The sequence below is a fragment of the Piliocolobus tephrosceles genome, chromosome 9, assembly GCF_002776525.5.
Source record: "Piliocolobus tephrosceles isolate RC106 chromosome 9, ASM277652v3, whole genome shotgun sequence".
Classification (NCBI taxonomy): Eukaryota; Metazoa; Chordata; class Mammalia; order Primates; family Cercopithecidae; genus Piliocolobus; species Piliocolobus tephrosceles.
Window position 1 is genome coordinate 80,351,016 of NC_045442.1, and position 26,598 is coordinate 80,377,613.

Consider the following 26,598-nt stretch of genomic DNA (forward strand, 5'->3'; position numbering starts at 1 on the left):
AACCATTGGATCGTTGGCAAGATTGAACTCTCTCTCTCTCTCTCTCTCTGTTAACATCAGATAAATACTACAGATTTCTTGCTTTTAAGTTCCTGATTTTTCTTCAAACAAGACTCAGTAAAACTGGGCTACATGTTACTTGTCTTTAGGCCAATAACTGTCCCATCATGATTGTTCACACAATCATTTAAAGGCAACACCCTGATCACTTCAACAGATGACTGCTTTCATCTACTGTGTTTACATTTGTCCTAATTTTGGGGGTGTCTATCACTCTCATGTATCAAACAGTCAGAATTGAGTCTTGGGTCTCCAAAAACTCACCAGAAATGCCTTTCTAAATCTTCATAAGGGATAAACAAACTACAGTCTCAGGGTCCAATCCAGCCTGTCACCCATTTTGTAAAAAGTGTCTTATTGGAAGACATCCATAACTACTAATTTACATATTGTCTATGGCTGCTTTTGCATCCCATCAGCAGAGTTAAGTAGTAGCAACAGAGCCTAAAATATTTACTATTTGCCTTTCTTTACAGGAAAAAAGTTTGCTGGCTCCCAATGGATACAGTGTCTTTGTCATCTTTCAACAAAATAGCCTCTCTTACCAATGTCTATGGTCCACAAGTTATAGTCAGGTGCACCCTCCAGGTGGTGGCAGAAGATATCCAAGAATGGAAATTCCATGCTCATGTGCATGGGTGCTCTCATGGTTCTGATCCCAGGTTTCAGCGATTTTTAAAAAGTTAATTTCTATAGTGAACCTGCTGTGGACCACACTGCAGGGACTGATACTGAATAAAGACCCTCAGCCTGATGAGAAAGTTGTCAGAGAACTGGATTCTGAAAGAGAATTCATCACTTCCTTGTATAAATCATTCAACTCTTTGGTCCTTGTCTGTAAAATCAAACAGCCCCGCCTCCATAGTGGGTTGTCATGAGTATCACATGTGAGAAAACTGAGTGAAATATATGGAAAGGTCTTTTGTAAATGTGAGGGGGAGTACAGTAATTTTAGGAAGCACTGCATCACACTGGCTTATATCTAATAAATCATGTGACATAATACTTGCAAATACTTGGAGTTTCTTGCATAATATTAGCAAAACAATTTTCTTTGATCACTTGCTGTCCCAAAATTTCTTCAGTTGCTACCCAAAGGACTTGGCACAGGTACCCTGGATGCTCCTCATGCCAGAGATCAGCTCTATAAACAAGAAACAAATTGAGCCTTATGCTAGGAACATTCACTTTCCCCAGTGCACAGAGATAACATCTCAGTGGTTTCCTAGCTCTAAGAAAAAGCAAACAGGAATTTTCCTTTGAAATAACTTGAGCAACCAGGAAGGCTCTGAGACACCTTCAAGAACCCAGGTAGGTTTTGGTAAGAATCACAAAGGCTGCTGCATGGGGGCAGAAGTGAATGTGCCAGACAGCATAGAGTGTAATGAGATCTCTTGGATCCCTCCAGCCCAACATTCTAAAAGCAAATGAGCAATGTTCTCTTGGGTGTTGTCTCAAACTCTGGCATTTATCGAAAAATCAAATGATTGTTTCTAGGCAGAATCGCATTCCGAGAATAAATATTAGAATTCAGTAAGGGCACAGTGGGTTATGAGTGTGGTGTGTGTGTTAGTGAGGATGGGAAACTACCAGTATGGCTAATGCATAGAGAGATGGAGTGTGTGAGTGCCTGTGAATTAGCATAAATGTAATCAAGATGCAGTATAGGAGAATGGTGAGAACTTTTAACCGTGGATCCCAACTGCGTGGTCCAAATCTCAGAGTTACCTAAATTTGCCTAGCTGTGTAATCCTGGGCAATGAAGATTAAATCACTGTTTAGCACATATTCCCTGCTCTACCATCACCTCCAGGGGAGAAGTGTCCTTACTTGCCCCGTTAAACTTGGGTTTGGCCATGAGACTTGCTTTGGCAGATAGAATATGGACAGAAGTGGCAGTATACCAATTCTGAACTAAGAACTTAACAGGCATTGCATGCAAAAGCATTCCTCTATTATCATTCAACTGCACCATGAGAGAAACCTGCCCCAGGTACCCACTGCTACTCTCCAGCCCAGGCTCCAAACGAAACACACAGAGCAGAGCCATCCTAATCAACCCACAGGCCTGTGAGTGTGAAAATAAGTGTTCACTGCTATATATCACTAAGATTTTGCTTTCATGTGTTATACAGCAAAAGCTGACTGAAACAGGCAAGTTTCTTAACCCCCCACCCCAGGGAAATGGAGAGAATAGTGGTGCCTGCTGCAAATGATTGTTACAAGAATTTAGCACTTAGAACACTTTCTAGCCTGTAGTAAGTGCTTAACAAGTGTTAGTGGTTGTTGCAGTAGCTGCTGCTGCTGTTGTTGTGTATAAGTATCTGTGTAAGCAGGTACCCGAGCAGGTAAGAGTGGGTGATCACGTATTCAGGTGTCAGAGTTAAAGAAGGAGAGTGGGCAGGCAGGTGTGTGAGTTGTGGAGGCACGTCCCTCAGCAGAAGTACTCATTGATCCTCCTGCCCCCTTTGACTCCAAAGGCCTGAAAGTCCACACTGGAACGAGCTGAGAGAAGTCTGTCGGCCTCGCTGACACTGTGCCGGGACAGCTCCTCCAAGCCATCCTCGCTGTGGCCCAGTCTCTCTAGGTTGATGTAGGTAACTGTGGCCTCAGTGGAGTCCCTGTTGAAGCACTTTCGGCAGCGCCTCTGAAGAGCACCGCAGCAGACAAGCAGCGTGAGAGGCAGGGCAATGACGACAGCCACACTGATCACCACCACGTTGATGAGCTGCTGAGTGTTCTCAGCATCCACCACCTCATTGGTGGAGAAGATAACACACTGCTCCTTCCGGGGCACCAGGCCCTGCACGCAGACACACGCCACGTACTTGGTCTTGGGCAACAGCCCAGTGATGGTCACTCTGGTCTTCCCAGGCTGCACAATCACCCGCCGCATGCTGTGCTGCCCAAAGACTGCATAGAGGACATTGAAGGCAGTTGTGTTCTTAGCCTTGGGTGCCTTCCACACCAAGGACACGCTGTGGTAAGTGTCTCCCACCACCTTCACAGACCTCACCACTTGTGCCTCTGAGGGTCCCGCCCGCCTATCAGAGAGCTCTCCCAGGGCATCCATCTGGAAGTGCTGGAGGGTCAGCTCCTCCTTTGAGCTGGGCACAGAGGGTCCAGTGGCCAGGACAGCGGGTTTGGGAATCTGGGGGACATGCCTGACCACCAGCTTGTTGTTGTAAGCAGCGGCTTCCCCTCCACTGCCTGTCCTTGCCCATAGTGCCCCTGGGCTCCCGCTGTGTTCTGTGGAAGTCTGTGGCTCAGTGACAATCAGGGAGATAACAGTCTCAGAGGCTCCCAGGAAGTTCTTGGCTTGGCAGATGTAGTCTCCGGAGTCAAGGTGGGACACTGCAGGCAGGCCCAGCAGAGTCCAGCTTGTGCCGTCACTGGAGACTTCCTCATGCACTAGGAGGAAAACAGGCATGTGAGGGAGAACAAATGGGCCCATCTGCCCCAAGCTGCCTTTCAGGGCCAAGTTCACAGCCCCAGCTGGTGCACACTCAGGTGTCATCCTGAGAAAACACTGGTAATCATTCAACTTTTCTTAGACTAGTCAAGGGGATCAATATTACCTTGGGCTCATAGGTGGGGAGCCTCTGGAGCCCCAGGCTGAGGCAGAGCCTAAGAATGATGCCTTCTAAATCTGACAAGCTCACACTATGGGTTTTTTTGTTGTTGTTAGCTTTTTTCAGATAAAGTCTTGCTCTGTCATCCAGGTTGGAGTGCAGCGGTGTGACCATGGCTCACTCCAGCCTGGAACTCCCAGGCTCAAGTGATCCTCCCACTTCAGCCTCCTGAGTAGCTGGGACCACAGGCACATGCCACCATGCCCAGCAGTTTTTTGTTTGTTTGTTTGTTTTTTGTGACAAGATCTCACTATGGTGCCCATGCTGATAACTCCTAGACTCCAGCAATCCTCCTGCCTCATCCTCCCAAAGTGCTAGGACTGGGTGTGAGCCACCATGCCCAGCCAACCCACTATGTTCTTAAGGGCCCTGGAATTTTGCAAAGGCGACCAGCTAGATTGTGCTGGAACCGCAGCTCCTCCATGTATGAGCTGTGTAATGTAGCATTTAGCCTCTCAGAGCCTCAGTTTACTTATATGCAAAATAAGAAGGAAAACTGGGTTGCTCTCTGAAGTTCAATGTCATTTTGTGCATAATACACTTAGCACTTGCTAGAACAACATGAAGAGCTCCATAGATGGTAGCTCACATCATTAATTATTCCAGGAAATTCTGGCTTAATATTTACAACTGGTAAACTTATTATAAATATTAATACACTAAAAGAGGATCTTCCACCAAAAAGTCAGCTTTTTGTTCTCTCAGTGTGGGCCCCCAGTCTCTATAAAGTGGTTGGTGGGATATGATAGGACAGGTCAAGAGCCATTGTCATTGTTGAATCTGTTGTCACAGTGACTTGCCTCTGGGAAGCTCCCCATCAAACTCAACTCAGACAGATGGAAGCCCAGCTTTGCTTAGACAACTTCCCTCTGGCCCTGCCAAACCCCCATTTGGGGCACTGCTTTGCTCTCCCCAGTCTGGGGTCTCAGTGCAGCATCCCTGTAGCTCACATACCTGTACCATTAAGGGGCCTGCCATTGGCCCTCCTCCAGCTCATCTCAGGCCCAGGGACTCCGGTAGCTCCACAGCGTAGCAATGCTGTGCCACCCAAAGGGGACCTGATGCTGGCCACTCCTGGATGGAACTCTGGGCCCTGGCACTTCCTCAGTTCAAGCTGGCTGAAGGCCACTCCGGCCAGGCTGCGTGGGCTGGCACATCTCAGTTCAGTCTCAATAAAGGCCAAGTTTGGGGCCCAGCCATCCAAAAGATGAACTAGGTTATAGAGTTGGCAGTCACATGCCCAGGGGTTGTCCTGTAGCCCTGCAGGGGTGAAAAAGAAGGTAAGATATTCGGATAGATATTCAAGGTCCTCAGGCCCAGCACCCCTTCCCCTCTGGGAGGACAGGCAGGTCCTCATTCAGAGTCAGCAGAACTGGCCTCCGGGCCCAGTTCCTTGCCTTGCTGGTAGTATGACCTGAAATTTGATTTTCTGTGTCATATAATAGCATTACTTTCTTTTCAGCATTGCTTTAAACATAATCAAAAATAAATCATTTTAAGTACTGGGTAGATATACAGCATCCTGACAGAACTGGCAATTACTGTTGTCATTCTCGGACTCTTCCTTTCAGGCCACTGGCCAGGTAATATTTCCACAATAATCGCAATATGACAAAATCAATTTCTAGAAATGCATCACTGACCCCTGATCCTTGATGCCAGTTCTGCCAGTATAAATGGTATTTTCAGCATCATCCCAGCAATGAAGGTGGCTGCTTTGAGTCATGGTCCCTTTGACATGGCTCAAATGGGCGTAAACAGCAGGGTGAAAGGGCCAGAAAATCAAATCCTAAGATATATCCCCTACTGTCTTTACTCTAAAATTGAGCATTCTTATAGAGCCGAAAGCAGGTCATTGTATCCACTCTGTCAAAGAACATTATAGAGATAGAGGGGTACCATGTGCATATAAATGAGGTACCATGTGTCCTCAATTCTAAAGCACAATTCCTTCTTACACGGTTACATTACTGAAATGCAAGATAAATGCACTTGATATGATCTCCTTTTAGTCCCCAAAGACTTATTGAATTTAATAGTATATCTAATAATCAATGATATCTTATACATTCACATAGATATATTTAATACATGCATCAAAGTGTTGGGGTGGGTGCATTCAGATCTGACTGGATATTCATGTCTCTCAGGTCTCTTTGAGCACAACCCACGGGTGCCAGTTCCTTTTCCCACCTCCCCCTTACTCCGTCTCACCAGAGGTTGCTGCCTTGCGTCATTGGTTAAATGCACTTAATGATACATCTGCAACCCAAGATTCATCAATGCCTGGCTCCAGTGGTGTGCTACCTGGGTTTCATTTTATTACAATAGGGCCAGAAAGAATGAATGTAAAAGGCAAAGTTAAACAACGGTGAAACTTTCACTTGCCAGACTGGCAAAAGTTAAACATTTTGGCCATTTTAATTGTTAGTTCCATGAGTATATACGTTTTTATCTCTTTTGTTCTCTGCTGTATTCCCAGCACCTAGAATTGGAAGGCATTCAAAAATATGGAGTCTCACTCACTGCCCAGGCTGGAGTGCAGTGGAGCAATCTCGGCTCACTGCAATCTCCGCCTTCCAGGTTCAAGCAATTCTTCTGCCTTAGCCTCCCAAGTAACTAGGATTACAGGTGCCCACCACCACATCTGGCTAATTTTTATATTTTTAGTAGAGACAGAGTTTCACCATATTGGCCAGGCTGGTCTCAAACTCCTGACCTCAAGTGATCCACCCGCCTCGGCCTCCCAAAGTGCTGAGATTACAGGTGTAAGCCACCAAACCCGGCCCAGATGGGTTTTTAAATGTCTAATATGCACACTCTGTGACCTAATAATTCCACTTCTCAGTTCCTATCCTAGAGAAACATTGATATGCACAAGAATGTATTGCCAAGAATGTTCTCTGTTGCATCATAGGTGTTAACAAAATAATGGAAACAATTTAAAAGTCCATTAAAGGGGGAATGGCTAAATAAACTATAGTATAAATATGCTTATAACATAGTGCAGATATGGTATACTACAGAATGTTGTGCAGTAGTTTTAAAAATGAACTTGATCCATTTGTAGAAATTTAGAAAGATCCACAAGATATAGTGTTGGGTCAAAAAGTTAGTGTTGCTTAGTGTGTATGACAGAATTTTATGTAAAACCCACATACAACTTTTCTGAATCCGTGTATGTATGTGTACATATATGTACATACATATGCATATGAAATGTATCTGAACAGATAGGGAGCTTGCATATAAATATGATAATAGTAACTACTTTTGGGAAGGGATTAGAATAGGGAGAGAGGACAGAAGGGTCTTTAACCTCTTCTGCAATATTTTAAACGTTTGTATTTATTCATGTACGAGTTGTATAATTCAGATCAATTTTCCAGAATGAATTATGCCCCTTCTGTCATTCTCAGGACCAGGCAGGTGCCTTGGGCAGGAAAGGAGATCTAGCTGACATGGTAAGCTGTTGGTTTGTTAGGAACAGGAAGGAACCGAAGAAATAGCAGGTCCGGCTGGTGTAGTGTACTAACCCATTCAGCTCTGAGTTGGGAAATTGAGTCTCAGGGGCCTTCTCCTGGTTGTGTGACCTGGAAAGATCTCTCTTATGACTGGGATGTGAACTGCCACAGTCTGGCTTGTGGATTGAGCTCTTAAACTCGCCGCTCTTGTGGATCTCACTGTCTTTGCTTAAACCTGGAAGGCAGGTATGATTTCAATTTTCCAAATAAAGAATCGAAACTCAGAGAGGCATGGTAACTTGCCTAAGACCCCAGGTGAAGGATGCCGCCTCTTACCTAGGACCAGCCTGGGGTGGTGGTTGGGAGGGAAGATACCGGTCTTCAGGTGAGCCCAGGAGACGATCAGCTCCTGCGGAAGCCTCATCAGCTGGTTGCTGGAGAGATCGAGGAAGGTGAGGTTCTCCAGGAAGCGCGCGGCCTCAGGGGGCACAGCCGGGAGGCGGTTGGCCTGCAGGTCCAGCAGCCGCAGCTGGGGGGCGTCCCTGAGCGCGGCCCAGGGGAAGGCGGCGAGGCGGTTGCCGGGCAGCCGCAGCTCCCGCAGGCGTCGCAGGCCACGCAGCATGAGGGCGTTGAGCTCGCTGAGGGCGTTGTAGGGCAGCCACAGCTGCTCCAGGCGGCCCAGAGGCCTGAAGGCCTCGGCAGGAATCCTGCGGATGGCCGTCCGCTCCAGGCGCAGTCTGGAGGTGTCCGGGGGGATGGACGCCGGAGGTAGGGTCATGTCGGGGTCGTTGCACACCACCGTCCTGCTGGCAGAAATGGGGGATAGTTGAGCAAGGATCCTGCCTGGTCTGGGACCTCCCACCGCTTCTTCCCTTCGCGAGGCCTCCAGTTCTGCCTGTTATCACCAGATACCCACGCCCCAGTCCAAGCCATGGCTGGGACCTGGAGAGGGGCCCGGAGCAAGCCAGCCCCACTTTTCCTTTTTGCAGAGGTCTCGCTCTCAGAGCCTTTCACAAGGGTCCCAGGAAGGTCATTTGGTCTTCACGGTTCTGCAAGACTTCACCCTTACACTGTTACGACCCATAACAGCCCGCAGTACCCACAGTGCACTAAGAACGAACAGTATTAATAAACCCCGTGATCACGTTGTGCACTGTTGCTTTGCAAATATGTGTTAAAAGTGTTCGTTTGGCCAGGCACGGTGGTTCACGCCTGTAATCCCAGCACTTTGGGAGGTGGAGGCGGGTGGATCATCTGAGGTCAGGAGTTCAAGACTAGCCTGGCCAACATGGTGAAACCTTGTCTCTACTAAAAAATACAAAATTAGCCAGGCGTGGTGGCGCACGCCTGTAGTCCCAGCTACTCGGGAGGCTGAGGCAGGACAATCGCTTGAACCCAGGAGGCAGAGGTTGCAGTGAGCTGAGATCACCCCACTGCACTCCCGCCTGGGTGACAGAGCAAGACTTGGTCTTAAAAAAAAAAAAAAAAAAGTGTTCGTTTATTAAATTTTCCCTTAATTTTTGTAACTGTTTTGGTTTATCATTTAACAAAAAATATACCAAGGACATAAAAAATGAAAGTACCTCAAGTCTCTCCCACCTCTGGTGAGCCACGTGATGATCAAGGTGTTTAAGAGCCAGGACTTGGCAGCGTCACAGCTGGATTCACACCTGGGCTCTTTGCGTGCTGGCTGTGTGTCCTTGAGTATAATAGGTAACCTCTCGTTTCCTCAGTTTTGCCATCAAATAGACTCCACAAGGTGGTTATGGGGTTTAAAGAGATAATGCATGGGAAGCCCAGCACATTGCCTGCCACCCTGCATGAGCCCAAGGGTATGGCTCACTGTCATCATTGTTTGCATCTCAGCACTGCAAGTAGATCGGGTCAGTCTTATCAATTCTTCTACCCACACCACGACTTCTTAAATCTTATTCTATTATGATTGAGACTAAAGCAGAGGATAGAGAGATAATAGGAAGCAGTCCCTGCCCTCAAGGAGCCTACATTTCAGGGTTATGTTTTATAGTACATAAACCGAAAATAAAATCCTAAGCCCCCCAACCACTGAACAGGTCCGTCTAAGGGAGGTTGTTCTCTTGTAATAGCATAACCTATTGGTCATATCAGGCTTTCCTGGAGGTACACACACATATCACCAGCATCCTTCAGAATAACTCATATACTCCACTTAAAGGCGGCTGGGCTGGGCTTGTTTTTTCTTGTAAACAGTGCCCACAAACAGCACGGATATTCTTATTCACTTCTTTTGATCAAATATACATGGAATTCCTACTAAGTGATGGGCAGTTCAGAAGAGAATCAGCCTCATAGCCCCTGTCTCCACACAGTATGTAATCTAGCTCAAGAAGAAAGAGCATTTACAGCAACAATATTTCCAGATAATAAAATAGGTTTGGCCAGGTGTGATGGCTCATGCTTATAGTCCCAGCTACTCAGAAGGCTGAGGTGGGAAGGTGGCTTGCGCCCAGGAGTTGGAAGTTGCAGTGAGCTATGATTGTGCCACTGCACTCCAGCCTGGGTGACAGAGCAAGACCCTGTCTCAAAAAAAAAAATAATAATAATACAGGTTTGGGTATTGCAAGGAGGAAGTTCTGGATGTAGGTGAGAGAAAGACAGGTGATTGGAAAACTTATCTTGGGAGAGAAAATGGCAAAAGAGGGATTTAAAGGAAACCATAAGAACCCAATGCAAGCCTACATGACAACTCAAACTTACAGCACAACTCCAACCTCCAGCACAACTGCTGGTGGGGTAAAACCAGAGGCAAACTGGGACAAACAGCATGGGCACAAATCCGTTCAGGTGCACAGCCCAACTCCTCCCAGTTAACCCCAGTGCCCACAGCACACACTTCACGATACAACAGCTCAGACATAAAGGCTGGGCTCTCTGAGAGGCCCAGGCGAGAGAGGGATCCAAGGAAGGCTTCTGAGATGCAGGAGCTTTGGTCTAACTGCACAGTCTGTGTCCATAGCCACAGGGGACCTCAGGGCCCGCTACCATCTTTCATGACCTCATAGGACCCTTCGTGCAGATGAACTGGTGCATGTTAGCCATGGGATGATCAAGCGGGTAGAACCAACAGCTCTGGCTTCAGAGGAAGGAATGCCCACTGACTTACACTAGCGGCCCTAGAAACTCATTTTCCATCTTAAGGCTAACTCTGCTGCCTGGAACTTATCACTGGTCCCTGCCCATGGCAGCATCACCAGATAAATGTTCTGAAAACTGAATCAGAATGCCTGGGTTCCAGGACCGGTTTCGTCAGGGACGCTGTGTGTCTTTCAGCCCTATGCCTCCTATGGGTGACGGAAGGCTTTTTGTCACTCCAGTGACACTCTCCAGGCTGGAAACAGCCTGTTCAGGGCTCAGCCTGGCTTCTCTTGGGGACAGGATCCCTACCTCCATATGACTTGATGCGTTGGACACTTGGGCTACAGTGGAGTTCATTCTGGTTCTCAGATCACTTGAAGTGTCTTTTCTTAGTGGTTCTTCTCCATTCTCTGCCTCCTCTCATCCCCCAATCAACTCGACATTCATTACCAAGATTATTAAAAGGGTAGCTCCGACAACATTGTTCCCTGGATCAGAAACCATCAGTGGCTCAGAAACCATGCAGAGGTCATTAATGGATAAGCTAAAGAAGTCAGAGAAAAGATGTTTTAAAGGTTGCTAAAGAAAAGAAGAAAATGAGCAGTAGTGGAAGAACAAGGGTCCACAAGCCACGGTGGCATGGGATGGTCATGGAAGGAGAGGAGGAGCGATTGGAGGTGCTCTGAGGGATCAGACAGAGGGTGGGGAAAGTCAAGGAAAAGGCTGGGGATGGAAGGAAGCACACTTGTCATGGGATGGGCACTCCTGGCTTTTGGAGCACCCATAAAAAGGGATTGAGGCTGAGGCTCCTGGGATCTGGCCAGCGAAGATCGAGAGGAGGAAGAGAATGAGAGGCAAGTGGTCCCATCATGGATGGGGTCATAGGAAATGCCTAGAATATGATTGGGCATTGTAAGGCGGTCAGGCAAGAGAGTGCAAGAGGTCTGGGAAAGAAAGGGCTGGGGAAATACAGAAAAGAAGAAGGAATAGAAAAAATCAAGGAGAAGAAAAGAAAGCAGTAAGGGAAGGGATTTCCTGGACCTCAAAGGAGGGCTCTTCTCCTCCAGGAGCCTGGAGGAGGACTGAGGAAGGACTTCCTAGAACTGACACACTTGTGCTTCACCCTCGGGCCCATGTGTGTAGATCCCTGGTACCTCTCGGAAAGAGTCACCCCTTTGCTTGCTGGAAAATAATGCAGCACAGACCACCCCATAAGATCCCTGGTCCTCAGGGGCCAGAGGAGATGAAGATCTCACCCAGGGCCCCAGCTCTAACTCCTCCCAACCCAGCCTAGCTGGCAGAGCAATGGAGGCTGGGCTGCCCATCCCACACACCCAGTACCATACCTGGCCTTGCTGCCATCACCCATGATATGGAGGCTGCAGCTGCATTGAGAGGGGCAGAACCCCCGGGCCTGGGGGGGCCACCCAAGGGCCAAGAGCCAGAGCATGCCTAATGCCACCCTCATGGCTCCTGGCTCCTCTCTGGCCCAGGCAGGGGCCTGTCCCTGGACCGCTCCGTCCCACCGGCCCAGCAAGCCCAGCAAGCCCAGCAAGCCCAGCAGCTGCCCACTTGCTCGCCAGCCCCTTACACCCCCTCCTGAGGCCATCGGATAAACACTGACAGGCTGGGGATTAGGGAGGGGAGTCCCAGCCCCAGCACTCAGCGGCTTATTGCTTTCTGAATCACTCAGTCCTGAGGGTGGGGGCGGGGGACCCCCCTCCATAGCAATAGCCACAGGCCCAGAGAGGCCAGGGCACAGCAAAGCAAGACAAGTAGGCAGCTTCCCAGAGGCGAACAGCCACAGGACTGTCATCTGCAAAGCACCCCATCCCAACAAGGCCACGGACAACACAGACTCCAGTGGAGTGCCAAGGAAGATGGAGACAGAGCCCCCGCCTCAATAAGGGCCTTTGGATATTCTTTCCTGTGACACTGTCTTACAGCAAAAAAAGCAGTGAAATGAAGCAACGCTTCTTGACGGTACTAAAGGCATTGGAAGGAGGCTAAGCTCTGGACTCAGGCTTCCTGGGGTCAAATCCCAGCTGTTTCATTAATGGGCTGTGACCTTGGGTGAGTCATATTCTCTCTTGGCCTCTGTGTCCTTATCCGACAAAGAGAAATAAATTTACTCCATGCAGGGTGTTTGTGAAAATTAAACTCAAATTCCAAGGCCCTTGATAGCCTGTGGGAACAGAAGCTCCCGTGTAAGTTGTAAGTGCCCGGTTTCACTGGTTCTTTTAAGTCCCTGCTTACAGAGGAACTGGACAGATTCAGATATTTTGGAGAGACATCAGTGGTGTCTCTCATGAGCCCACAAACTGTCCCAGGCTGCCAGGCAAACAGCTGCCTGCCTCGAGTGCCCCATGGATATGGACTCAGCACACTGCTATTTCAGCTGACCCCTCCTGGGCATTACTATGAATGCCAAAGGTGGGGATGTCTCCACATGAGGGACAAGGGCACCCCTCTCCTCAGTGGATGGTACTCCAGCTAGGGCCCCAGAGAGGTAGCTCAGAGAGCTCTTAGAGAAGGCACTTCAGGTTTTTTTGGAGGCAGAACCCAACCTCTAATAAGGGCTTTTGGAAATTCTCCATTCATAAAGCTTTCTTTTGCTTTATAGTGACAGGGTTGCTCTGTCACTCAGACTGGAGTGCAGTGGTGTAATCATAGCTCACTATAGCCTCGAACCCCTGAGCTCAAGCCATCCTCTTGCCTCAGCCTCCTGAGTAACTGGAACTGCAGGCAACCACCACCATGTTTGGCTATTTTTTAAAAATTAGTTTTTGTAGAGATAGGGTCTTGCTGTGTTGCCCAGGATGGTCTCAAACTCCTGGCCTCAAGTGATCCTCCTGCCTCAGTTTCCCAAAGTGCTGGAATTACAGGCCTGAGCCACCGCACCTGGCCTAATTTCAATTTTTACCTATTCTCTCCTAACCCTATCTTGCTTTACCATATCTACCCAAGGTGCCAGTGGGGACTGACCAGGGATGATTCCTAGTAGTAGACACTCAGTCGACTCACTCATTTATTCTTCACATTGGACCCCGAGGCGTTGTTCCCTGGTCCAGCATGCCCTACCTATGTTGTTTGACTTTTCTAGAGGGTTCCCCAGTCCTTCATGCCTATAATTCCAGGCAGGCCTAGACCAGTGAGGTATATGACCTGCAAAGATGTCCGGGGCCGCAGCACACACACAAAATGCCTAGCTCGGTGCCAGGTCAGTTTTGACAATACTGGTTTCTCATTCTTTGCTTCCGTGTAGCCAGTAGGATTTTCTCAGTGTTTCCCAGCTATACTTCCTCCTCCCCAAACCCAGCCACCAGATGTGCCTATTTCCACATCTCTGCTTCTTCCTCCTTGTGTCTTTTGCCCAAATGAACTTTACCCTTTAATCTTGGCCTTGCCCTGCTTTATCTTCTCTCATGAAGGCTTTTGTGACCTTGAAGGCATGAAAAAAGGACTGACATATGTATTAACCAACACCATAAGGTAGAAATTGAGAAAGAAGGCCGGGCACGGTGGCTCATGCCTGTTATCCCAGCACTTTCAGAGGCCAAGACGGGCCTGAGGTCGGGAGTTCAAGACCAGCCTGACCAACATGGAGAAACTCTGTCTCTACTAAAAATACAAAATTAGCTGAGGATGGTGGCACATGCCTGTAATCCCAGCTACTCAGGAGGCTGAGGCAGGAGAATGGCTTGAACCTGAGAGGCGGAGGTTGCGGTGAGCCGAGATTGCACCATTGCACTCCAGCCTGGGCAACAGAACGAGACTGCATCTCAAAAAAAAACCAAACAAAAAAAAGAAATTGAGAATGAACAGGGAATGCTCTGGAGGGTGCAAAAATAAGCTCGCCCTGCGGAGGGATTAGGCTTAGATGGAAATGAGGACTCATGAGAGGAAAGGCCTGGGAAGTGGGCATTCCTGGAACAGAGTGGGTTGCTCTACCAGAGTGCCTCAAAGATGCCATTGACAAGTGCCTGATCCTGAGGAATAGGAGATTGGCTTTTGTTCCAGCTCCATCCATAAATTACTGCACAGCCTCAGGCAGATTTTAACTGTTTTTAGTGACAGTTTCCTCATCTGAAATGGAAAGGATAATGGTATCCAATTCAAGGAGTTGTTTGTAGGACTCTTCAGCAGATCCCTTAGCACAGTGCCTAACCTTGCTCAATATTAGCTATGTTGCCGATAGTGCCCTGGAACTTGGTTTCTTAATCTGAAAATGAATTAAGTTGCCCTAGATCAGTGTTTCCTGGTGTGAATTTTATCACGAGCCAAAGCATAACAATGCATAAAGAGCCAGTATACCAGGAAGTCATTTGTAGCAGCCAAAGCTCTCAGCCTGGTCGGCAAGCCTGGGTGGGTTGGGGGGCGGAGACTGACAAGACTGCAGCCCCTCTGTTCTAAGACAGTGTCCTAGGAGATTTTTTATGCTTGTGTGGCTCAAGTGCTGTATGGGAGACAGGAAATGCCGCCCTGAGGTTTATATTCATGATATCTAACCGGGACTTATACAGAGGCCACAGACAAAAGACACTGACATTGCAGAAAAGTAAACGAAGAGTCTAGTGGTCCCACTCCAAGGCACATAACTAGTTAGTGACAGATTCAGAACCAGAAACCCATTCTCTGGTCCCATTTGGGGTTCTTCCTCTGACAATAGGTGACTTCCTAAACTTCATCCTTTCCCCAGCGCTTTGGAGTACACACATGTGAGCCTGAGGACACACGCGCCCAGGCACCGGGCTTGTCAGGAACAGCTGCGGCTCAGATTCCCTCCTCCCGCTCCCCTCCCTTGGTTACGCAACTCTTTTCCAATTAGGCTCTCAGTCACACACCATTCGGATTCCCCGACCTTAATCCTGTGCAATGGGGCTGAAATGAATGAGACAGGGCTCCATTCTGGCTTCACAAAGGCTGCATTGTCCAACTCGTGAATGGGTTCCTTCTGCTTGGACCAAGAGGACCATTTGCAGGGGGGAGGCATCCAGAAAGAGCCCAAGGTCCAGCATAATAACCTGCATGTGCCTCCACGCACATGGGCTGGCCCTTTAAAAGGGAGGGCCTGGCTGTGGGAAGCCAGAGACAGCTGGGCCACTGGCAGGAGGGAGAGTGAAGATGGCAGAGAACAGTGCCCTGCCCACCGGCTTTGGGGAGCTCGAGGTGCTGGCTGTGGGGATGGTGCTGCTGGTGGAAGGTGAGCCAGACATAACCTGGGTTGCAGCGAGGGCCCAGTGGGTTCTGAGGACCCAGGCCACCAATATGGAGCTAGCAAGGAGAGGCGAGGTCCCCAAACCCAGCTGGGTGTCAGGTCCCCTTGACTGCCTTCCCCTCTGTGCCTGGACTCAGGGGGTGTTCTGACAGCTGAACTTGTGAGGTGCAGCATACTGCCTGCCGAGCAGAGAGTAAGCCAGGCAAGGGTCAGGGAGGGAGGGACTTTGAGAGGGGACATCTGCCCAAGAGATGATCAAGAGCCAGGCTTTAGGACTTTTCATGACCCTCCAGTCGGGAGGAAATTTAATCCACTCCTTAGAAATCCTGCTAAGAATCCCACATAAGATCAGTCCCCTGAAAGGCTCTGAGGACAGACAGCTCTGCCACCTGCTCTTGTGTGACTGGAACCAAGTCCCTTCAGCTCTCTGCCCTCAATGTCTTGACATTCCGAATGGGTGGTTGTAAAGATTAAATTGGATAATGGGTATAAAGTGCTAGCCTAAATAGACTCCAGGGTATTTAAATTCATTCTCTCCCATCCTCTCCAGCCCCACCACTATTTTCACTGTGTCTACTCCTATGAGCCTAAGCACTTCCCCTCTGGAGGCAACCTGGGTCCACAGGGTACCTACCTCAACCTAGAATCCCTAAGATGCTCACTGAGGCCAGAGCTAGAGACAGTGTCAATCCTGAATCTGTGCCAGCCCGAGCTAAGTTGACGGAGAATGCAGCTTTGGTTCAAAGCAGACCCAGAGAAATCATCAGTCTCTAATGAGAACAGACAATGGAGAGGAAGTGACAGTCATTTGATTGGTCCTGAAGGCTCTGGACACGACTGTCTGGTGGCCCCAGCCGGTGTCTCCCTTTCCTGAGAACCCTGCAATCTAGCATCCCTCCAGGTCCTCAAATATGCCGTAAAATGTTACCACTTTATTTTTTGGAATGGGTTTAAATTTACATTTTTATTTCATGTTTGATGATTAGAAATGTCATTATATACATAATGCTTTGGTTTTTATTTTATTTTATTTTTAAAATATTTTTTAAATTTCAATAGCTTTGGGGGTGCAAGTGATTTTTGTTCACATCGATGAATTACATCATGGCAAATTCTGGGATTTCAGTAATATGTAGGTTTTTTTTTTTTGAGACGGAGTCTCGCTCTGTCACCCAGGCTGGAGTGCTGTGGCCGGATCTCAGCTCACTGCAAGCTCCGCCTCCCGAGTTCAGGCCATTCTCCTGCCTCAGCCGCCCGAGTAGCTGGGACTACAGGCGCCCGCCACCTCGCCCGGCTAGTTTTTTTGTATTTTTTAGTAGAGACGGGGTTTCACCTTGTCTGCCAGGATGGTCTCGATCTCCTGACCTCGTGATCCGCCCGTCTCGGCCTCCCAAAGTGCTGGGATTACAGGCTTGAGCCACCGTGCCCAGCCATACGTAGGTTTTTTAAATCCTACCCCCTCTCCCACCCTTCCCGTTCTCCAGTCTCCAAAGTCCATTATGTCCTCTGAATGCCTTTGCGTACTCACGGTTTAGCTCCCACTTGTAACTGAGAACAATCAGTATTTGATTTTCCATTCCTGAGTTGCTTCACTTAGAATAATGGCCTCCAGCTCCATCCAAGTTGCTGTAATAAGACATTATTTCATTCCTTTTTATGGCTGAGTATTATTCCATGATGTATATATACCACATTCTCTTTGTCCATTCATTGGTCAGTGGGCACTCGCATTGATTTCGTATCTTTGCAATTGTGAATTGTGCTGCAATAAACATAGATGTGCATGTGTGTTTTTGGCTGGATTAAATGGCAGATCTACTTTTAGTTACTTACGGAATCTCTATACTCTTTTCCATAGAGGTTGTATTAATTTACATTCCCACCAGCAGTGTATAAGCATTCACTTTTTGCCACATCCATGCCATCGATCTATTGTTTTTTGACTTTTTAATGATGGCCATTCTTGTAGGAGTAAAGTGGCATCTCATTGTACCACAGCATGTCTTTGTGCATGCTATTCCCTCCTGGAATGCTCTTCCATGCATTGTCCTGCAGGTAAGTGCTTCTCAAAGTTTTGAAGGCGGGATTTTTTCCTGTTCCTCACTTTAGATGGAGGAAGCTGAGGTTCAGAGAGCTTAAGGAGCAGCGAGTGAGGCAACCGAGCCAAAATTCAAGGTCGGGTCTCTCTGCTTCCAGAGTACGCCCCTTTCACACTCACTTCCCTGCCTGGCGTCCTGGGCAGCTCCCAGCTCTAACATCAACTCTTCTCCTTGGAGGCTCTCTGACTTTGCTCTACAGTCCTTGGAGAAGGCATTTTGCAATTGAGAAGGCATTTTGAAATCCAAAAGGCCTGAATTCAAGTTCCAGCTCCACCACTTACTAGCTGTATACTTAGGGCAAGCTAGCTAGTGTCTCTGAGCCTCAGTTTCCCAGCTATAAATGGAGAAGAGTATCCAAGTGAAGACTGAATGAGAGGACTCATATTAAGTGCTTATCCTGGTGTCTAGTGTGCCCTAAGTGCCTGGCAGGTGTCCGTGATTACGATCGTTATAGCATGAAGCATGCTACGCTATATTGATTGTTTTTCTTGTCTGTCTGGGAGGTTGCTGATGCTCCATCCACCCCACGCACCCTGTTCTGACCCCAGCTGTGCTTCAGCAGCCCCAATGCCAGCCCCCACCCTTCGTTTCAGCTCTCTCCGGTCTCAGCCTCAATACCCTGACCATCTTCTCTTTCTGCAAGACCCCGGAGCTGCGGACTCCCTGCCACCTGCTGGTGCTGAGCTTGGCTCTTGCGGACAGTGGGATCAGCCTGAATGCCCTCATTGCAGCCACATCCAGCCTTCTCCGGTACCAGCCCCCTCCCCAGTCCACAGGCCCTGAGGTCCTGCCTGGGGCCTGACCTCTGGGCCCCGGGCAGCCAGGCCAAGGGCATTTTTACTACCTACGGAAAATTGGCCAAGGGCAGAGGGTGGGCAAGCTAAAATGGGCTGAATTCCAGATTGATTCTGAAGAATGACAGCTGATTTCTAGAAGACAGGGATTGCTGAAACCTGATGAAAGAGATGCCCGGCTGTAGAGATCAATGGTATCGGTTCTGTAACCAAGCAACCTAGGTTTGCATTCTGGCTTCATTCAGCATTTCTAGTTCTGGGCTTCTTCCATAAATCGGATATTATTTCCTAACTCATATAGTTCGTTGGAAGTATTTACTTCTATTATGTGTAAATAACTTAAAATAATGCTTGATACCTAGAACTCTAAGTAAGTGTGAAAACAAACAGGGTTTTGGCTAGCGTCTAACACCTCCTTATACACAAACCAGGGTCTTCCATCACAGTGTCAGAAGGTGTTTATAAAATTGTTTTCTGAAGCAGACTGGACATTCTCATTCTGGTTTTGGACACTGCAGACGGAGGCTGGAGCCCACCCGGATGCGCATGCTCCGTGCTGACCAGCCTGGGGGCTCTGCATCAGTGAGAATTCTTCCTCCCACAGTGAATTGAAGCTTCCACCTTTGGCCTTTTAGGCTGGGGAGGCCTGGGATCTCCCCTCTGACTTGGCCTTCATCTTCGGTGTGACCTTGGCTTCAGTATCTTTGCCTCTTTGAACCTCAGTTTCCCCACCTATCAAATACAGGCATGAGCTCTCCTGTGACAGAGAGATCTGATCACACAGAGAGAGCCTATGGCCCAACCGTGGTGCAGTCAAAGTCACCAAGCATAGACAGTGTGCATTGGGCTCCACCCCTTCAGCCTAGTTACTTAAGCGCTAACGCCTCATAGGAAAGACACTGATATTAAGGCCCTCTTTGGAGAATCAGGGCAACATTCAGGAACGCACACTCCAGGCTGTATTTGGCAGGTGTGGGAGGTGGAAAGGGTCGGAGGAGAGGGGTCACTGGTGCCCAGTGTCTCCCACAGGCGCTGGCCCTACGGCTCGGACGGCTGCCAGGCTCACGGCTTCCAGGGCTTTGTGACAGCGTTGGCCAGCATCTGCAGCAGTGCAGCTATCGCCTGGGGGCGCTATCACCACTACTGCACCCGTATGTATCTGGGCTCCTCGAGTGGAGGGACATCGATGCAGTGTGGAGAGGATAAGAGGCAGGGCGGGGCAGTCAGAACTAGCTACTGCTCCGTGTTTCCCAGTGCAGGGAAGTGTGGGTGGGTGTGAGCGTGCATGCCTATCATGTATAGGCCCTCATTTCAGGAAAGGAGGGAGGGTGGGAGAGTGTGCAGGAGAGCTGTTGAGGCTCTCTCGCCATCACTGCAACCTTGGACAAGTCAGGGATCCTCTCTGAACCTTAGTCTCCTCCTCTGTGAAATGACTTTTTTTTTTCTTTTTAAGATGGAATTGCTCTTTTGCCCAGGCTGGAGTGCAGTGGCGCGATCTGGGCTAACTGCAACCTCCGCCTCCTGGTTTCAAGCAATTCTTCTGCCTCAGCCTGCCGAGTAGCTGGGACTACAGGCACGCGCCACCACGCCCGGCTAATTTTTGTATTTTTAGTAGACATGGGGTTTCACCATATTGGCCAGGATGGTCTTGAACTCCTGATCTCGTGATCTACCTGTCTCAGCCTGCCAAAGTGCTGGGATTACAGGCATGAGCCACTGCGCCTGGCTGAGATGATTTTAATAACCAATCTCAGTTTTATTTTGAAAATCAAATGAGATCAGGGATACAGACAATGCCCTTGCAGATAGGTACTACGGAGGTGCAGAGAGGCTGTGTGTATGTGTGGCTGGGCATGCGCCCTGGCACCTCACCATTCCATGAGGCTTCATGAAAACTGTCCAGCTGTAGATTTCCCAATCTGCATTATCAAATACCATCTTCATAACTGGCCATATCAGTGTGCAAACTGCTCTGTTTTTCCTTGACTTTTTTTCTTAAAAGTGACTCATTTTTTAAAATGTAAACACCTGCTTCAAGCTCATTCAAAACAACATCTGGGAAATCAATACAATTAAAATAAAAACCTGTTCACCCAGAGACCATCTAGAACCCTGTTCACCACCATGAGTACATAAACATGTTTTGGGGAGCTGTGGCTCAGCTAACCCTCCTAGCAAACCCTCAGCTCACAGCCTTGGAAGCAGAGGCACAGAGAAGTTAAGTAGCTTGCCTAGGGTCACACAGCTACTAAGGGCAGAGCTGACATTGGGGATGACCTGGTACCTCCAAGTCCTGAGCTATGAATTTGCTCAGCACAGAGGCTGCTGTGAGGTCTATGGCCAGCACAGCCTCAAGCTGCGGCATGGCCTCTTTGGAATCCACAGAACTTCCCTTGCCATAGTCACATGTACAGCCCCCTTCCCTGCAAAGTCACTGCCCGTCATGGGTCTCTCCAGACTAAAATGCTTCCATTGGTCTCATCATTTTGAGTGGCGATAATTTAGGCTTTCTGTCCACCTGGCCTCAGAGCGCTTCTCCCACTACTTGCATCCCAGCCCCCGCCCCAGTGATCCCTTGGACCAGCTTATAAACACACACACACACACACACGCACACGCACACACACACACCACCTTCTCAGACAGCAACAGGCTTCTCTGCCTCAATATAGAACAGTTAGTTAATCCCTATGCCAGAGGCCTTAGATCAAAGCCCTTTCTATACTGAGAGCATGGCAGAGCAGTGTGAAGGCAGGCAAAGGGGAATGAGGAGGTCTGAATTCATCTACTCCATCCCTGGGTGGTTGTAGGCATGTCACCTTGGCCATCTGTTTCTAAAGCTGAAAGTCGGAGGCAGCACAAGGGTCCAGGTAGGTATTCATTATTGTGCCCGCAGAAAATTGCTTGAACCTGGAAGGCAGAGGTTGCAGTGAGCCGAGATGGCACCACTGCACTCCAGCCTGGGCAACAGAATGAGACTATGCTTCAGTAAAACAAAAACACAAACAAAAACAAACAAACAAACAAACAAAAACAAGAAGAAGAAAAGAAAAGGCCAGGCACGGTGGCTCATGCCTGTAATCCCAACACTTTGGGAGGCTGAGGTGGGCAAATCACTTGAGGTCTGGAGTTCGAGACCAGCCTGGCCAACATGGTGAAACCCCATCTCTACTAAAAATACAAAAATTAGCTGGGCATGGTGGCATGAGCCTGTAATTCCAGCTACTTGAGAGGCTGAGGGAGGAGAATCGCTTGAACCTGGGAGGCAGAAGTTGCAGTGAGCCGAGATCATGCCACTGCACTCCAGCCTGGGTGACAAAGGAAGACTCTGTCTCAAAAAAAATTGTTTTAAAAAGGTTGGAAGAACTGACATCTTAACTATATTGAGTCTTCCTATCCATGCACATATTTATTGTGCCCACAGTTGGGGTGGGAGGTGTCCTACTCTGCCCAGGCTCCTATAATAGAATGCTATAGACTGGGTGGCTTGAACAATAGAAATTTATTTCTCAGTTATTCAGGCTGGGAAGTCCAAATTCAAGGTGTCAGCATGGTCAGGTTTGTTGAGGGCTTGCTTCTTGGTTTATAGATGCTCACCTTCTTGCCATGTCCTCACATAAAAAGAGAGAGATTGTCACTCTTGTGTTCCTTCTTTTATTTTATTTTTTTGAAACACAGTCTCACTCTATTGCCCAAGCTAGAATGTAGTGGCACCATCTCAGTACACTGCAACCTCCACCTTCTGGGTTCAAGTGATTCTCTACCTCAGCCTCCTGAGTAGCTGGGACTACAGGCGCATGCACCACGTCCAGTTAATTGTGTCCCTTCTTATAAGGGCACTAATCGCATCATGGGGGCTCCACCCTTATGGTCTAGTTATATCCCAAAGGCCCCACCTCCAAATGCCATCACACTGGGGATTAGGGCTTCAACATATAAATTTGAGGGGACATAAACATTCAGTTCATATCAGAAGGTCACATCCAAGCAAACTCCATCTGGAGCCATAACAGTAGAAGCAAAGTGTCAGATGAGGGAGGTTGTAGATATGCTCTTCTCTCCTGATCAAAACCCACCTAGAGACCTGTCCTCTGCCCTGGGATCTTATACACAAAGGAGTATGACAAATAAACAGTAGACAGAGGAGGGCACCTGTGAAGTGCATCCTGAAGCCAGTTCCAGGAGGAACCACTGGATGGGAAGGACCCAATGACACTGCAGCAGAGAGGGGGGCTTCAGGGAAGGGATCAGAGGAGGTCAAATCAGCATGACTGGTTCACATCAAAAGATGCTGCTGGGACCCAGCCTCTGCCTTTGGCACTGAGATTGAGCCCCAACCCCCGAGTCAAGCATTCTCAGAGGGTATCCTGGAAGCAGGGGCAGTGGCCTGATTCTGAGCAAGTGCTGAGGATGGTGGTAAGTCCAGACTTCTGCCTCCATCCCCTATGACCCTCACCTGAACCCCTGCCCATGCTTCTTCCTGAACCTTGGCTTTGAAAACACATCTGTCTCTTTGCCACTCCCTCCTTGTCTCTGCCCTCTGAAGAAGATGGTATAGTGTGTCTATTTGGAGACCTTCACCATCCATTATCTATTTCATTCTTCATAACAATCCTCTGAGGCAAGGATTATCATTCCCCTTGTGGGCGAGAACACTGGGGCTCAGAGAAGCTCTTCACTTGCCTGAGGCCCTGAGTTATTAAGCATCAGAGCTGGGGTTCTCATTTTGGTGAGTTGCTTGGTTAATCCCCTTCTCAGCCTCAATGTTTTAGACCGTGACACAGGGATAAGAAAACCTCCTTCTGGCAGGATGTGGTGACTCAATCCTGTAATCCCAGCACTATGGGAGACTGAGGCGGGTGGATCACTCAAAGGGACGCTCTTCAAGATAGAGAAGTCCATTCTTTCTCACTCTAGCAGGCCATCTCCCCCTCACAACCTCCTGTTCCTCCTCTGTCCTGGGCAGGCAGCCAGCTGGCCTGGAACTCGGCCATCTCTCTGGTGCTCTTCGTGTGGCTGTCTTCTACCTTCTGGGCATCCTTGCCCCTCCTGGGTTGGGGCCACTATGACTATGAGCCACTGGGGACATGCTGCACCCTGGACTACTCCAAAGGGGACAGGTGAGGTGGGAGGAGCAGCTTCGAGGCTCCTATCCATGGGAATCTTGGCTTCGAACTCCTATGACAAGGGTGCCCCAGCTGAAAATCCAAATGGGGAAATGTGAATGTTTGCCAGACAATCTCAACTCCTTAATCATGATACCCACATGCAGGCAGACATTGGGACTGGAAAAACCCTGTTCTGAAAACTGGCCAGGTGATGGGAATGCTATGAAAATTGGGATCCAGAGTTGAACCCAAAAAGAGACATCATACAGGGAGCCATTGGCTTGTGTCAGTGATAACAGTCACCAAGCCACACCACCTCTTTGCCGTCTTCAGCACAGTCGGCCATCATGGCTCTGACCTCATCAGTTTCTAGAGGGTGCCATACCCTTGGCACAATAGATTCAAAGAACATTATGGTCCTTCCACTGGGAGAGAATGCCCTGAGCATACGCTATGAGGCAATCCCTGGAGAAATAGAACTGAATGCATGAGGGTCCCCACCCTCATGGGGCTCGTGTTCTGGTACTGCCCCATCAGGCAGCTCTAGGGAGACAAGGGCTTAGGGGGATCCTTTAGAAACTGCCTTGAGGAATGGTCACATGGGCTCCAGCCCCTCTTGCTTCCACTAGAGCCACGTTGCATTCATCTGCTTTATCCATGGTGTTTAATCATGAGGCATCTGCACTGGATGACAGGCTTTCCAGGTGATGCCTTTTTGAGAATGCTGGGCCTGGTCCAAGTGTCCCTCCATGGCCCTCCCCAGCCAGGGTCCAATCCTTCCAGCTGCCCCTCCCTGGTGTACAGCTCCAAGGTGACATAGTCTTCCCTTCAGAAAATGGGAATCTGCCTCCCTGGGACTCCCACCATTCCCTTCACCTCCCCATCACCACTACCTGGGAATCCAGGCTCTTCTGTGGTCCCTTCAACCATTTCTTCAGTGACGTAGTATCCAATCTTCTTGGTATCCAGTCTCCTTTTAAAACCTTTGGGCCTAGACTGCTCCTTGGATGTTCCTTCCTCTTGGTCCACTGACACCCCCACCATTGGGTGAACGTGTTTCCCAAACTAAAATTTCCCATTCTTCATGCTTGGGGGACAAACAGGAAAGCAGGGCTGAGCACGAACAAGAAAGAGGCCTCTTCCTCCTCGGAGCTCCCTGGCTTCTAAAGGCAAGTTCTAGGGGGACCTCGTAGCTCCCTGGCTCCCAAAGGGAATTCACCTGGGACCCGGGAGCAATCACACTGAGTACTTGTCTGAGTGGAGCATTTCCTCACATCTGATCATCGAGAGCAGAGCTAGTGGGTCCTTGAGGGCAGCTGGCCACTCCTGAGAGCTGACCCCAGTCCTCCATCCGCTCTCCCTGTAGAAACTTCACCAGCTTCCTCTTCACCATGTCCTTCTTCAACTTCGCCATGCCCCTCTTCATCACGATCACATCCTACAGTCTCATGGAGCAGAAACTGGGGAAGAGTGGTCATCTCCAGGTAAGGACCCCTCCCGGAGTGTTATCTGATGGTGCGGCGCAGCCCCAGGCTCTTGGTGTCCCGAACGAAGAATTGGATGTGACACACACGAATAGCAAGGCAAATGTTCATTGCTTTTGCAGCAAAGCAAAGCAGCAAAAGTTTATTCAGCACAGTTTTACACTCTCAGGGAGGGGAGGGTGGACCGATCTCTGCGAAGTGAGATCAGCACCAGTTTGGTGTATTTTGGGTTCTTTTATATGTTTATTTTTCTTCTCTTCCCAAGGCTGCCTAATCTCTAGCCAGCGTCTGCCTTTTGATTGATAGATTACTTAGTTAGTTTGGCCCTTGTGTGCTTGCCTGTCACCTCCATCCCATAATCTTAAGTACATGCATGATACACAGTCCATATGCATGAGCTTTAATGAGCTTATTACCATACAGGGTCATTTTAAGGATACTTTTTCTCTCTAATGCGCATGCCCATCTCTGAGGAGCTGCTCCTGACAGGTTTGGTCCAGATCTAGCCGGCCATGGGAGCTTCTTACTCACTTTTTAATCTTATTTTTGTTTTGGTTGCTCAACTTCTGTTTCTTGTCTTGCTTCTTGCTCACCGCCTCTTCACCTTGCTTCTGCTTCTGCTTATTCTGCCCTTTAACCTCCAATTCCCTCTGCTAGTCTCCTGCCTCAAGAGCAGCAGAAATTTCTCGGTTCTACTCAGGGACACCAGGGAATATGAACAATGTGACAGACAGCAACCAGGGGTTTTCTGCGTTTTCAATGATCAAGAGAAAATCCAGCTTGTGCACAGCATAGGATGTTAGAACTGGAAACCACCCTCCCTTTGCTCAGATCGCTAAGGCCTGGGGAGCAAGGATCAGGACTGCTCAGATTCACCCAGACCCGGTAACTCTGGCGACCAGGGCTCCCTGCCGGACACCATCCGTGCTGTTCCACTTAACTCTTGCCAAGGATCTGAGGTTTGGCACAAAGTTACAGTCTTTTTAAATGCTGCTTTTAAAGTGCTTTGAGATGTTTAATTTAGTCACAGTCACAGGGTGGTGTCCAAAAGATAAAAATCAAACCTATAAGCACATTTGTCCAAGAAATACAGTACTTCAAAATAAGCCCTCCTAGCCATTTTTAAATTTCTGCATTACTATTCCCTTGCCAGGGTTTTATTTTACTTGGTCACCTGGATGACCTCTAACAAAGGAGTCCTAACAAGCAACAAAGATTAGAACAAATTCAGATCTTAATATTATTTCATCTTTGCAACCACTCTATGAGGAAGGAGGTTTCCTTTCTTTTTTTTTTTTTTTTTTTTTTAGTGTTTTGAGACGGAGTTTTGCTCTTGTCGCTGGAGCGCAATGGCGCGATCTCGGCTCACCGCAACCTCCACCTCCCGGGTTCAAGCGATTCTCCTTCCTCAGCTTCCCGAGTACCTGGGATTATAGGCATGTGCCACCACACCCAGCTAATTCTGTATTTTTGGTAGAGACGGGGTTTCTCCATGTTGGTCAGGCTGGTTTCAAACTTCCGATCTCAGGTGATCCGCCCGCCTCTGCCTCCTAAAGTGTTGGGATTATAGGCATAAGCCGCTGTACCCAGCCTCCCCTCCCCTCCCCTCCCCTCCCCTCCCCTCC

General features: G+C 48.7%; 2 protein-coding genes across 4 annotated transcripts in view; one reads left to right on the forward strand and one right to left on the reverse strand.

The window, feature by feature from the left end:
- Positions 1-1,998: 1,998 nt before the first annotated feature.
- On the reverse strand, positions 1,999-11,857 carry LRIT1 (leucine rich repeat, Ig-like and transmembrane domains 1). The gene is made up of 4 exons (XM_023226040.3): positions 11,617-11,857; positions 7,493-7,959; positions 4,647-4,952; positions 1,999-3,471 (listed from the first exon to the last, which is right to left on the reverse strand). Exons 1-4 carry the CDS (start codon positions 11,736-11,738, stop codon positions 2,495-2,497), a joined length of 1,872 nt encoding a protein of 623 aa, XP_023081808.2. The 5' UTR covers positions 11,739-11,857; the 3' UTR covers positions 1,999-2,494.
- Positions 11,858-15,363: 3,506 nt separating this feature from the next.
- The window catches only part of RGR (retinal G protein coupled receptor), a 14,581-nt gene continuing 3,346 nt past the window's right edge, over positions 15,364-26,598 (forward strand). For 2 of the 3 annotated variants that reach the window (XM_023226100.2, XM_023226101.2), the window contains exons 1-5: positions 15,364-15,473; positions 18,181-18,337; positions 19,411-19,532; positions 23,348-23,501; positions 24,856-24,973. In XM_023226100.2, the coding sequence (XP_023081868.2) occupies positions 15,395-15,473; positions 18,181-18,337; positions 19,411-19,532; positions 23,348-23,501; positions 24,856-24,973 (630 nt within the window). In that variant the 5' untranslated portion in view covers positions 15,364-15,394. Of the gene's footprint in view, positions 15,474-18,180; positions 18,338-19,398; positions 19,533-23,347; positions 23,502-24,855; positions 24,974-26,598 lie in introns of all 3 variants that reach the window. The other variant, XM_023226099.2, reaches the window with a different exon arrangement.